This window comes from Ipomoea nil, unplaced genomic scaffold (assembly GCF_001879475.1).
Source record: "Ipomoea nil cultivar Tokyo-kokei standard unplaced genomic scaffold, Asagao_1.1 scaffold1407, whole genome shotgun sequence".
Lineage (NCBI taxonomy): Eukaryota > Viridiplantae > Streptophyta > Magnoliopsida > Solanales > Convolvulaceae > Ipomoea > Ipomoea nil.
In genome coordinates, this window is record NW_017617835.1 from 6047428 (window position 1) to 6060443 (window position 13016).

Here is a 13016-nt window from a genome sequence, read left to right on the forward strand (position 1 = left end):
GTAGTAATGTCATTTTATCCATTTTTTCTTTTCTGACAATCATTGAATTGTAACTCAACAAAATAAATAAATATAATTCTCTCCAACCAAATATTATAATTGGAGTAGTCAAAGAATTGTGATAGAATTGTAATACAATTCATGTCTTACCAAACAACGCATTAAAGTTTTTACATTAAAAAAATAATAAAAAGAATACCTTGGGATGGGATGCAATCCTGGCCGTGCTTTCACGTTTGTTTTCTTACTATGCCAGCTGGCAAAGGAGAAGCTCATTGGCCACAAACTACCGCTCCACGTGTCGTCTGTCTTTTCCCGGATTCTCTTGCGGGACCCACCTTCTTGACCATGTATCATCGGAAGGAAAACGACGAAAAGCCGTGAAACTTTTGTACTACTGTTTTATGTTTTAACCATTGGATTTATTATTATTATTATTTCTATATATTACTCTCTAAGTACAATATCGGTTTTAAGTTTTAACTTTTAACCATAGGACAAAACTTTCTTTGGTTGCTTATTGTTAAATTTGGCATACAAATACTAGTTGTACTAAATACTAAATAAGAAGTACGGAGTAGTAGATAATAAGAAACCTTATCTTTAGTCAATAATTTTATAGAAAAAAAATCTTTCAATTAATTTAATCGTGTTTCATATCAATTAAAAGGTTAAATTGGTATCTAAACTTTACATTTATATTATATGATCAATACACCATTTCACGTGTGTAGTTTGATCATTTTTTGAGGGATCATGTGCAACATGTAGATATAATATCTTGTATTATTATTATTATTATTATTATTATTATTATTAGATACATCTTTTCACTTGTGCATGTGCGAGCTCATTACTTTTTGTATGAGACATATGTGACACATGGGCACAATTTTTTTATTGGGTATGCTAGCTCCTTCAAGTGTGCATGTGTGCGATTTGATTATTTTTTGATGGGTTACATGTAATACGTGAAAATGTTGGCACATAATTTCTTATAAAAGGGTTGAATTGCAGACATATTTTATATATATTATACAATCAATAACATTTTTTCTTCCAATGAAACCAAATCACGTTGTGAAAATACAATATTTTATCAATTGATTACTTATAAATTAATTGGTGTAAGTTAATTAAGTAAAATAACGTAACATCATTATGAGTTAATATGCTTCCATAATTAAACACACCATTATATAGTAATTGCGAAAATACCAAAAAAAAAAATAAAAAAGGAAGTTATTCGTAGAATCGTAGGTAAAGCTCTAAAACATGACGAGGTTGGCGGTAGCTAGCCCATCTTCTCTGTTTTATTTTCTTCGCCATCTCTTCTGGGACACGTTTCCTCTGAAAAAATTAAGGTCGTCAAACCTGCGATTCCCTCGTCCATTTCCCCTCTGTTCTATATAACCATACTCCGTTATATATATTTCGTTTGCACGTATCAATCCCCCATGAATGCGTTTACTTGAGACAATTTCTCAATCTGCACATACGTATCACAATCTCTCCCTGCCTTTTTCTCTCTGGAGGTGGTAAGTTGACGTCATTCTCTGCGATTTTTTGTTTTTGTTTTTTGTTTGTATCAATCCTCTTGTTCTTTGGGCTTCTGGGTTCTGGTTCTGTCCACGATGATTTTGTCTGATCCTTGTTCCCCGCTCCCCTTCTCTCTTGGAAAATACCTTTTTTATATTTAGATCCGCATTCATTCCCATTTTTTTTCATTCTGTGCTTTCGGCTTCGGTGATTCTTTTCATATTCCAGCTCGTGATTCAGGTGCTCCGCCGTCATTACTATTTCTGTTTCCGTAGTTATTAAATTTTTTTTAATGGCAACTTTTTGATTTTCTGATGTACTTTTTTTTTTTTTTCTGGGAAGTTTTTGTTTTTCATTTGTTGTTGTTAATTTATTCCTGTCTGTATCTAATTATAAAATCACATCGTACATTTCATGAAAAAGATGCATATATGCATTGTGGGTATAGTATTAGACAATAAAAATTGAAACTTTGGGTTATATAAGCGTTCAATATTCTTTTTGGAGTAGGCATTCTGCGTTTCTGGTTCTGTGTGATTTAAGGTTTCATCGTTTGACCTCTCTGTTTTTTGGTCAAAGCCTCAAACTTTTTTTGTTTTTTTACTCATCCATGTTTTTGTTTGTCAGCAACTCAGCATATAATTTTCTTAGAAATTTGGGTAAGTTAAATTTCAAGTTTTTTTTTTTTTTTCCTTTTTTATTTTCCTCTTTGGTGAACCAAATATGGAATAAATGAAGAAATTTCAAAAATCTTGATGGTGATAAGGGCTTTCTTGTACTCTTATTTGGTTGTTCTTTAGCTTGATGTTTATTTAACAACAACAATTTGTCATTTGCTGAGTCATTTGTAAGATATGTTAGAATATAATTAATTTGTGGTGCTGGTTAAGGATAGTAATAGCTAATAAGTTTTCGGTTATTTCTGTTTTTTCTCGCAGCTGCAAAGGCAGATATTCTTAGCATTGGTTTTATTATGTTAGTGATAGAGCTATTTGTTATTTAGACTGATGTGATGTTTGCCAAAGAATTTTATGTATACATCTTTTTCAAACTTTTATTTAATTGGCAAATGGTTTTGCTTGATTGTTAACATGATTGCGACTGGGCGTTTTGTTGATCCGAGTCGTTCTCACTTACACGGTTGTAACCCACAAAACTGATAAAAGGAAGGAAATAGTATATGCAATTATGCACGAATTCTTCTATGAATCTATGTAATGGCTTTGGAACGAAATGATTGTAGTATAAGGTGTTATGGTGGGGACGAAATATTCTGAAAGCAACAAGAAAATGGGGATATAAGAATTTAGTAGTTTCCTTTTTTTGACATGTCATGGTTTTGTTTTGTTTATGAAAATTATTGCGACGGGTCCATATTAATAATGCTGTCCATACTCCTGGGTAGGACCATATTATGTGGTTGCATATGCTATTGTTTCCTTTCACTACTGACTGCTCGAATTGTTTGTGCCAAATATCAGCGTTCTGGACCACATTATGTGGGTGCATATATGATATATACCCTTTGCATTAGTCATTAGTCTAGATCGCCTCGTTGTGACTGCTTTCCCCGACCTATTCACTCATCGGAGGTGATAATAATATCTGTTGTTGAGTCTTTATACGAATCAACTTGCATCTGCGTATTTGCTTTCATTTGAATTTGGAAGTTATTTCTCGACTCTCGTTGTCCTTTACTGGACATATGAACTTCATGATTGTCTCAGAAAGGGTTAGATCAAAATGGGTTCTGAATCCAATGAGGTTTACTCTTCTATTTCATATGATTAGGTGTTAATCTTTGACGTTCATCTTTTTTACTTTTCTTTTTGGAACGTGTTTTTTTTGCAGTTATTTTCCACCCGACTGCTTAAAAAACTGCGGTGAACGAGGGGGCAGGATGGTCAAGTAAGATTAACGAATGTATTGATACAAGTGGGGTTGAAAAGTGTGAAAGATTTAGGAAGGAAAGTTTGCATCTTCGAAGTAAATTTGTAGTTGTATATCTATCTATCGATAGTTCGGGCCATAATGGACCTAAATTCGAACCGTAAATCCCCTGTTATTGCTGATGCTGCTCCCGTGAACAATTCGAGGATAGGCATTGCTTCTCTTCTGCCTTACTCTCCTGCCGGTACAACTTTCTCTCATAAGCTGTTCCTTACAATCCCGATGATGAAGCCAGTAATACTCGATGACTTACAGTCGAACACTTGGTTAGATGTGATGAAATCGTCCTCTCCCACTCACAAGAATAGGAATAAAGATCATAGTATCGACCACATATTGAACGAGAATGATGTTCTCTATTACAATTGGACAGTACGTTTATTCCTTTCTCTTTTTTTTTTTTTTTCCTTGTGTACACTTTCTGTCAACCAAACAGCTCAATTTTTCTGTTTCTTTCTTGTCTAACAGCTCAGATATCCATCGGCACTCGCATCCTTTGAGCAAATCACGAACTATGCAAAAGGAAAGAGGATAGCGTTATTCTTGGATTATGACGGGACCTTATCACCAATCGTTGACAATCCAGATTGTGCCTTCATGTCAAATGCTGTGAGAATTAGCTATTATCGAACATCTAAAGTTTCGTCATTTTTCTTTGGGGGATTAATCTTGATACCTAATAAAACGCTTTCAGATGAGAGCTGCTGTAAAAAACGTTGCGAAATATTTTCCAACAGCAATTATTAGTGGGAGAAGTCGTGATAAGGTAGCTTGCTGCCATATATATATATTTTCCCGTTGCAGTAATTTCACCTCTAAGATAACCTTTTTCGTTTCTTTAGGTATATGAGTTTGTAGGACTAACCGAACTTTATTACGCTGGTAGTCATGGTATGGATATTATGGGGCCTGTGCACCCCGTTACAAATGACTATAAATGCATTAGTTCCACTGACAAGCAGGTAATACCGTTACTTTTTAGACTAATCTTGATTGAAGAGATGCGATCTTCGTTTCCCATTTGTGACTGTACTTATATGGTGTTACGGTTTTTAATTTTTGTGAACATAGGGTAAGGAAGTTGCTCTTTTCCAGCCCGCCATAGAATTTTTACCAATGATTGACGAGGTGTGTAATCGTCTTTCCTTTTAGACGAACCCCTTTTCATTTAATTCTAATTTTATTAATAATCATTCTTGTATTCTTCTTCTTTAGTATTTTTTAATAATTCCTCATACACTTCAGGTTTTTAGATTGCTTGTCGAGATAACCAGAGACATTGCTGGAGCGAACGTTGAAAACAATAAGTTCTGTCTTTCGGTTCACTATAGAAACGTAGAGGAACAGGTATGGTAAAATAAGTGTTCCGAAACTGTGTATGACACTATCTACTGATTGATGAAAAGCTTACACGATTTGCATCGTTTGTAGAGTTGGGAAACAATCGGGGAATCTGTAAACCAGTTATTGAAACACTACCCTCGTTTGCGATTGACACATGGTCGCAAGGTAATATATACACACGATTCGCTTTTTCGTATCCTTTGTTTTCACCCCCTTGTAACAAAGTACAGTGTACTCGATTTTTCTTTTTCCAGGTTTTAGAAATTCGGCCCGTGCTCGATTGGAACAAGGGGAAAGCTGTCGAGTTCTTACTTGAATCACTTGGTGAGTTTGTCTCCTTTGCATGATGCATAAACTTATGCCCGGTAGTTTGTTCTTTAGTATGGAAAAACATAGTACAATACAAACATTAAAGATTAGTATTAGAGAATCTGTTCTTAATAGGTTGTTTGACTATGCAAAGCACACCATCATTTATATGATGATGCAGGGCTAGAAGATTGCGATGATGTCCTCCCTATATACATTGGAGATGATCGAACAGATGAAGATGCGTTTAAGGTAATGGCAAACATACCCGAATCTGAAACTTAAACCACACATGCTTGAAACATTCGAAACTGAATGGTATCCTGGTTTGTTCCCAGTTCTTGAGAGTTGGAAATCGAGGATATGGCATCCTGGTTTCTTCGACGCCCAAGGAGAGCAACGCAACATACTCTCTTCGGGATCCATCCGAGGTATAACCAATGTTTTGCTCGCTGATCAGTTAGTTAGTTAGTTAGTTTCGTTCTTCTGGTTTCCTGTCGGGTATTCATGCCTCGATGGCGACTTTGCAGGTAATGGAGTTTCTGAAGTTGCTGGTGACGTGGAAGAAGTGAACAGAAGTTTAGCGCTCACTATAAATGATTGATGACAGTAATGGAAGACTAAACTTAGTAATGAATGATGATACTAGAATTTTTTGCTAAAGAAATCTTATTCTAATCAAAATTGTAAAGTGTTACTAAGGAACAGGAGCTGAGGTGCTTTAAGGAAAGTGTTTTAGATAGTTTGATTCTTCCTAATGTCTATAGCTTTTCTTTGTTTTGTTACTGTTGCACCAAGGATGCCCTTTTCCTCTGTATTCTGATCTCCCAAAGGGGAGAGGGTAATGTAGGAAACTAGGAATATTACTATTGCTTTTCAATTCACTAATGACTTTATATATATATATATATATATATATATATATATATATATATATATATATATATGGACAATTCCAATTATACATTTATACAAGAATTAGAAGTATCTAGAATATTACAGTTGTTTAATATCTATCGGGATGAAGATAAGAAGAAGTCTTATCTCATCAGCTTCCTGTATACCTGTCACTTACAAGATATCTTAAAGAGATAATTTTATCTCATCTTTTTAAATCATTCAATACTTCATCAAATATTAATAATGGTAAGAACATTTTGTCCAAATTTTAATTAGGGACTATTAAGCATAACTGCATAAGACACAATACTTCAAATATTTTATATATAATTAGATTTTCAATGTTGTATTCATTGCAGGCCCTTTGTGAGCACAAATTGGGCTTTCCTCATTAAAAAAATAAAAAGAAAGAAAGAAAAGGTGTAGCACGTAGATATAGTGAACATGAATATTAATATATTATATACTATTAAAAAATTATTGCAGAGTATTTTCTTAATTACTCCGTATTAGTTATTAGTGATTTGGTGTCTCACTATCAAGCGAATACAAATGTCATCCTTATTTGCTCTATGATATTACTAAATTGATCTTTCAATTGTCCATAGGCCTACCAACATAGTAACATGCAAGATGCAACCTAAACTGGTTGCTTTTTTGAAGGTCCTAAACTGGTTGCTAATATTACAAATTTGCAATAATTAAGAGACTAATTTGACAACAGCCTAACTTGAAAAAATATTTGTGTACGCATAATAACAAAGAAACAAAATGATGATTCACCATTAATTAAGAGGCTAACATTGCTTTTTATCCTTTAAACTAGATCTTTTTATGCGCCATGCGTAAAAATAGACACACAATAATAATATTAAATATTAAAATTATAATTATATTGAAATATCTTTTAAAATAATAGTATATAATTTTTTTAATCATAATTGTGAAATTCATATTATATTTAAAGTATAGTTGATAATTTGGGTAATAATAACTATTGTATAATTTTTATTTATTTATTTATTTTAAAGGAACAATGCAATGCTATTAACTGAAAATAATATGAGAAATACACATAGGAGGGATGAGACTCACTCCCTCAAAGGGTAAAGTAGGAAAAATAATAAAAAAAAAATACTAAAATTAAAATAATTTGAATCATTCACAAATTATTCGAATATTGATTTCAAGTCTAATCCAACTAGCCATATCTACGTATATTGGCATATCAAGCCCAATATAGTAGTTTAGCAGACGGTTGCGAACGACGCCGTTTCACTATGGTAGAGTAACGGTGCCGTTAGTGGCACCGTTTAACTCCACCAATCATTTTTTTTTCTCACCATTGTAAATTGAGGTCTACTTCTTCATGTATTATGCATTTTATGGATATATAGTTCACTAATTCTGAATTTATAGTTCATTAATTCTAAATATATATTTCATTCATTCTGAATACACAAATGCAACGAACTGCCATAAGCCAAAACAGAGTACCAGTAACCGGTGTGGATATATAGTTCACTAATTCTGGATATATAGTTCATTAATTCGTGATATATAATTCACTAATTATGGATATATAATTCATTAATTCTGGATATATAGTTCACTAATTCTGAATTTATAGTTCATTAATTCTGAATATATAGTTCATTCATTTTGAATACACAGACGCATCGAACTGCCATAAGCCAAAATAGAGTACCAGTAACCGGTGTTGATATATAGTTCATTAATTCTGGATATATAGTTCAAATTATGCACGGCATAATGCCGTTAACGACAATCAAGAATATTTTTTTTTTAAAAGTCAGATGGCATCATTTTTAATCTAAACGATGCCATTTTCCAACCGTGTACACTATGCATGGTGCACACGGTTGCACGGCATAATTTGACAGTAGTTTAGAGTTTAGACCTGGCAACTCAAATCTATTTATACAAGTGTTGGATGGCATTTAATAATGTAGATAGCATGCTCATTGCTCAAGCCTAAAAACGTTATCGTCGCACAAGAGACTAGACTAGACTTTACTTGTAGTTGAATGTTACCCTAATTAACACTCACGCACAATGTTCAAAAAATCGCTAGGCGCCCTCTAGACGTCTGGGGACCGCCTAAAACGCCTAGGAGGCCGACCGCCTAACGTCTAGGCGTCGATTTTTGGAACACTGCTCACGCATCATACACGTACAACTACACTATTATTTAACTTATATTAGACATCTTATTTATCGTGACTTATATTATATATCAAAGTTTAGTGTCTCGAGTTAACGAAAGTTACAAAACCCATACACGTTGATTGTGATGAGTTAGGAATGTGTCTAAAGGCTAATTAAACTTCCATCACTCCCAAGTCCCATCAGTAGTAGTGTAACATATTGATTTGCAGACAGGAGTCAAGTAGATAGTGGAGTAGTGTAGAGTGGTGTGTGTGTATATATATATATATATATATATATATATATATATATATATATATATATATATATATATATATCACTTTCCAGCTGATTCAGCTCATAATATTAACCATTCGGTCGTTGGCTACTCAATTTTCATTCATTTGGATATGTGGTCGATCTGTACCTATCTACGCTTTAATAATTCACATTTACACTATTATTGATCATAAATAATTTAGGTCTTGGGTCCCATATTCATATATTTGGATGTGCAAACAATTTAATTTCCAACGCCAGCAAGAATCTCATGATTCCTAGCAAAGTTGATTAATCAATGAAATTAATTTCATTTTTTTCGTGTGTGGCTGACAAAAAAAATTATAATCATTATCAGATGATGTATATATACTGGATAAATTTTGTTCTTGTATAATAAATAACAAATCACTTGATAAACTATGTTACTGTATAATAGCCCACAAATCACGTATGAAAGGTAAATCGTACTAAAAATACTTTGCATTCGCAAAAGGTTGACCGAGAGGGTTTGGTTAAATTCAATGTGGTCGCGCCACTACAATATAATTCGTTGTTAAGAGGGGATGCATGTCTTTCGAAATGTCTTCGTATATATGAATGTAACGAGGGAAACCTACAACGGATGTCTTTTACACGTGATAAATACAATTTATTGTCTTTAACACGCGATAGATATAATTTAAAATGAATAGAAATAGTTTTGAGTACGTTTATACAAGATATTGTCAAAACAATACAAATATTCTTAAAACTTTTTTACTTGTATCTGGTACAAGATGCACCCGTAACAATTGATATTGTACTTCCCCAATTGTATAATCTCGTTTAGTAGTGTACTAGCTTGGTCCTTATTTGTTTGAAGGTTTTGCACTTGTTTCACATAATTTGTTGCAGTGAACTTATTTATCAATTGAAATAGAGATATTGTATGTTCATTGTTTAATTGTGTAATTAAATATTTCGTGAGAAAAAAATTAAATTGAATTACTTATAAAAACAAAATAGATTATTGATTAACGAGGCAAGCGAAACCTTGAAGGAGTGAATTAAAAACATAACAAGTCTTAATCTGATTAATAGGAAATTACAATCAAAGCATGATTAGTAGAAGTTTGGATATAATTATTGGTCACATGTGAATCATTCCCATGCTTAATCATTTTATCTAAGAAAATTGGACATTGATGATGTGGCTTCAAACATTATTATTTTTTTGTTGGATTCACAATAATGCAAGAAATGTCGACAATTATACTTGCCTTTGGGACCCATCATCATCACACTTTTTTTTCCTTTAGAATTTAGAAATATATTATTACAATTATTTCATCAAGTAACTAATCACAATTCGCAAAGTACTCATAACATAAACAGTTAAACACCTCACGTGAAAGAAAAAAGAATAATATATAATGTTTCTTCAAATTAAAACTAAATACGAGGTTGAGAGTATAAATTCATGTATTATAAAAAATTAGACCAAAATTTATTTGGATTAATTACATCCCGCAAGATACATGACATTAATAAATGTTTAAGGATTAAATTAATTTGTTTTAATTGAATATTGTATGTACATTTATAGGATAGGAGCCTTATTTATAAGTTACTGTACTACACCTCTTAACGTGAAAAATAGCATCAATGCACCAAATTGAGATCAATCCAATTATTATTACATATATACATGATTGCATTCGATCAATTAAGAGATACATCTTTAAAAGATGTTAAAACTCATATTACTTTACCGAGTATTTTTCAATAAATTTTATCCTCTTATAAGACTGTGAGAATAAAAAAATTAGTTATCTAGATTCATTAAATCATGACATAAAAATGATGCTACATATCATGCACTATGTATCAAATTTGCAAATACATTAGTTCAAAAAATAATTATGTAAAACACATCATGTTATATAATGTTTGATTTCTCGAAGTATCTGAATAAGCAGCCCACATGGCACATGAGATGTAGGCAAATGTTGCGTTAAAAAAGAAAAAGGAAACGTACGAGATTAGTGGTTGATTTATGTTGAGAGGTCATTCGCAAACTGCAAGCCGCAACGCTTTTTAGGCCACCAATTTCGACCAATCATTATTAAAGTTCGGCCCTCATTGCCTATGACAAGTGTCTCAACTCAAATAATTCTACTATATATATATATATATACTTCATCACTTTTACTCTTTGATATAATTGACATTTGATGATTAGTTAATTATCTTCATCTTGTGAGTTTCAATTAAAATATCAATATCAAAATTTTATTAAAAAAATAAAATTTAAAAATAAAATTTGAGAGTAAAAATAAATTATTTTCCCAACTCAAATTCTTTTTGAATATTCAAACATTTTTCACTCCATCTTTTTATCCTATGGTCTATACTTTGATTTATTTAAGAAAAAAGTTAGTCTCTTAATTAGAAATGTCAATCAGGAGAATATGTTATGTTTTGGGTTAGTCTTGTTGAGTTATTGAGTTTAAACGATCAAATTTATTATTTTTTTGTTAAATTTAAATTTTTTTTTCTTAACTCTAAAACTTTTAAGTTATTTGGTCATTCTGATTGGATTGGCCTAGTTAGCTTGATTTGCTTATCCAGCTATTTTTTTCGTACTAATCTTATACTTTTTCAATTTTATTAGGTCAATCCATCTATTTTGAGTTATTATTAAATCTCTAGTCACAATATTTATTTTTTTCTACTTTATTTTTCTAATAAAATCAAGACATGCATGAGAATTTTATTCCCTAGGAGTACGCTGCTCATTTTCATTTAAGAAAATTGGTAAAATGCAAGTTCACAGCCGTTGCTTGAAAGCACAATGCGCTTTGAGTGAAACTTGTCTTGTGATCATAGCTGACAAAGGACATAAGGGTGTAAACCATTTTATATTGTCCATAATTGATCGGCTCAAATTAAAAAAGTCAATATATAGATAAGCTCTGCGGAGAGTCAAACTTAGAACATTATGATTACCAAACTAACTATCCGATCAACTTAAATATGCTAAATAATATTTTCTACTATCTTATGTAAAATTTTGATGTCATTTTTTTCCTCCCAATATGCAAAACACAGCTTTGCCATGGCTGGCTGCATATTAATCTGTATTTAATTAATTAATACCATAATTAAATGCCTAATACATTCCAGAGTCCAGAAACATGTATATATCAGTGATGATTATAACTTTTGGTCTTCCATCGGGTCACGTGGAAGATGCTAGAGCCACGTCGATATGTTAGGTGACATGTCAGTTCACACCATGCCACGCTGTATTTCTCTTCTAATCATTTCTTTTAGGAAAATATAGAACTCTTTCTTTTATGAGCATATACCAATTTTGGTCCCATGAGTATTAACAAAATAACAATTTTGGTATACATGTTTAATTTCTATTAATTTTCATTCACGACTATTATTTTAGTACCAATTTGCATCCACGACTATTATTTTAATGCTAAAATTTATCACGTTGGTCACTCATTCATTTAAGACATGCCGAAATTTAAAAATTTTAAGGGTATTTTCGTCTTTTCAACTTAAGTTCCCAATTTGAGCATTAATAATAAGATTTAAGCCCTAAGATCGATCTCAAATCGCAGTTCTCTTCCTCATCCTACCTTAATTTGACGAAGAGAATTGTGAATTCGGATCGATCTAAGGGTTTAAATTTCTTTATTCATGCTCAAATTAGAATATTCATTTGAAAATGACAAAAATACCCTTAATAATTTCATATTTCGGCATATCTTAAACGGAGGAGGTGACCGGTGTGATGAATTTTGACACTAAAATAATAATCGTTGATGAAAATTGGTATGAATTAAACATGTGGATCAAAACTAATTGTTATTTTATTAATACTCGTGAGACTAAAATTGGTATTTACTCTTTCTTTTATGTTTTAGTTTTAATTCCAATAGGATACATCGAAAAAAAAAAAAAATGAAACACAAAAGCATTTTAAGTGCATGTCTTTAATTAGCTGAGTTCGAACTTTGAAGTGCTATTTTTTTAATGAATTATTCAATGTTAAAAAAAGATACGTTGAAAATTCTGAACTAGATTAAAGAACAACTAATCATTAAGGAAATTTAGGAATATTTTATTGTATTATTGGGACTCCGATGATGAACGCTACGATGATTGTCAGGTCGTGTCCAATAATCAACCGAATTTAGTCACTAATATGGCGTGTCGACACGTAGATATATTTTATCAAATGACACCTGTCGTCTTGTAGTGGCCTGATGAAAGATAATCTCATAATTTGTAAATTAAACAAGAAAAATAAATTACTTCAGAAAAAATCTATACAACAACCTTGACTAAAATATTAACAATAATTGCTTATAATATTTTGATTCCAAATTTATTTATATTCTATATTTTCTTAGTCATCTATTTTAGCGCGAAATTTTTTTAATAGAGAACTTATACATAGAACGAAACAACAAATATTAAAAAGGAGCACCGCCTCAAATAAATTTTAATAATCACTTGATAAA

The 13016-nt window shown here is 31.8% G+C and overlaps 1 protein-coding gene across 7 annotated transcripts; it reads left to right on the forward strand.

Moving 5' to 3' along the window:
- The first annotated feature begins 1285 nt into the window (after window positions 1–1285).
- LOC109186771 (trehalose-phosphate phosphatase A-like) lies at window positions 1286–6040 on the forward strand. Of its 7 annotated transcripts, none has more exons than XM_019336897.1 (12): window positions 1286–1538; window positions 3391–3861; window positions 3958–4098; window positions 4184–4255; window positions 4332–4451; window positions 4561–4617; window positions 4735–4836; window positions 4921–4998; window positions 5088–5157; window positions 5324–5394; window positions 5481–5573; window positions 5673–6040. In XM_019336897.1, exons 2-12 carry the CDS (start codon window positions 3571–3573, stop codon window positions 5712–5714), a joined length of 1137 nt encoding a protein of 378 aa, XP_019192442.1. In that variant the 5' UTR covers window positions 1286–1538; window positions 3391–3570; the 3' UTR covers window positions 5715–6040. The 7 variants fall into 7 exon arrangements, with proteins under 7 accessions (XP_019192442.1, XP_019192443.1, XP_019192444.1 ...); XM_019336898.1 differs by having other exon boundaries at window positions 1286–1535; XM_019336899.1 differs by lacking the exon at window positions 1286–1538 and adding an exon at window positions 3112–3131.
- The last annotated feature ends 6976 nt before the right edge of the window (window positions 6041–13016 follow it).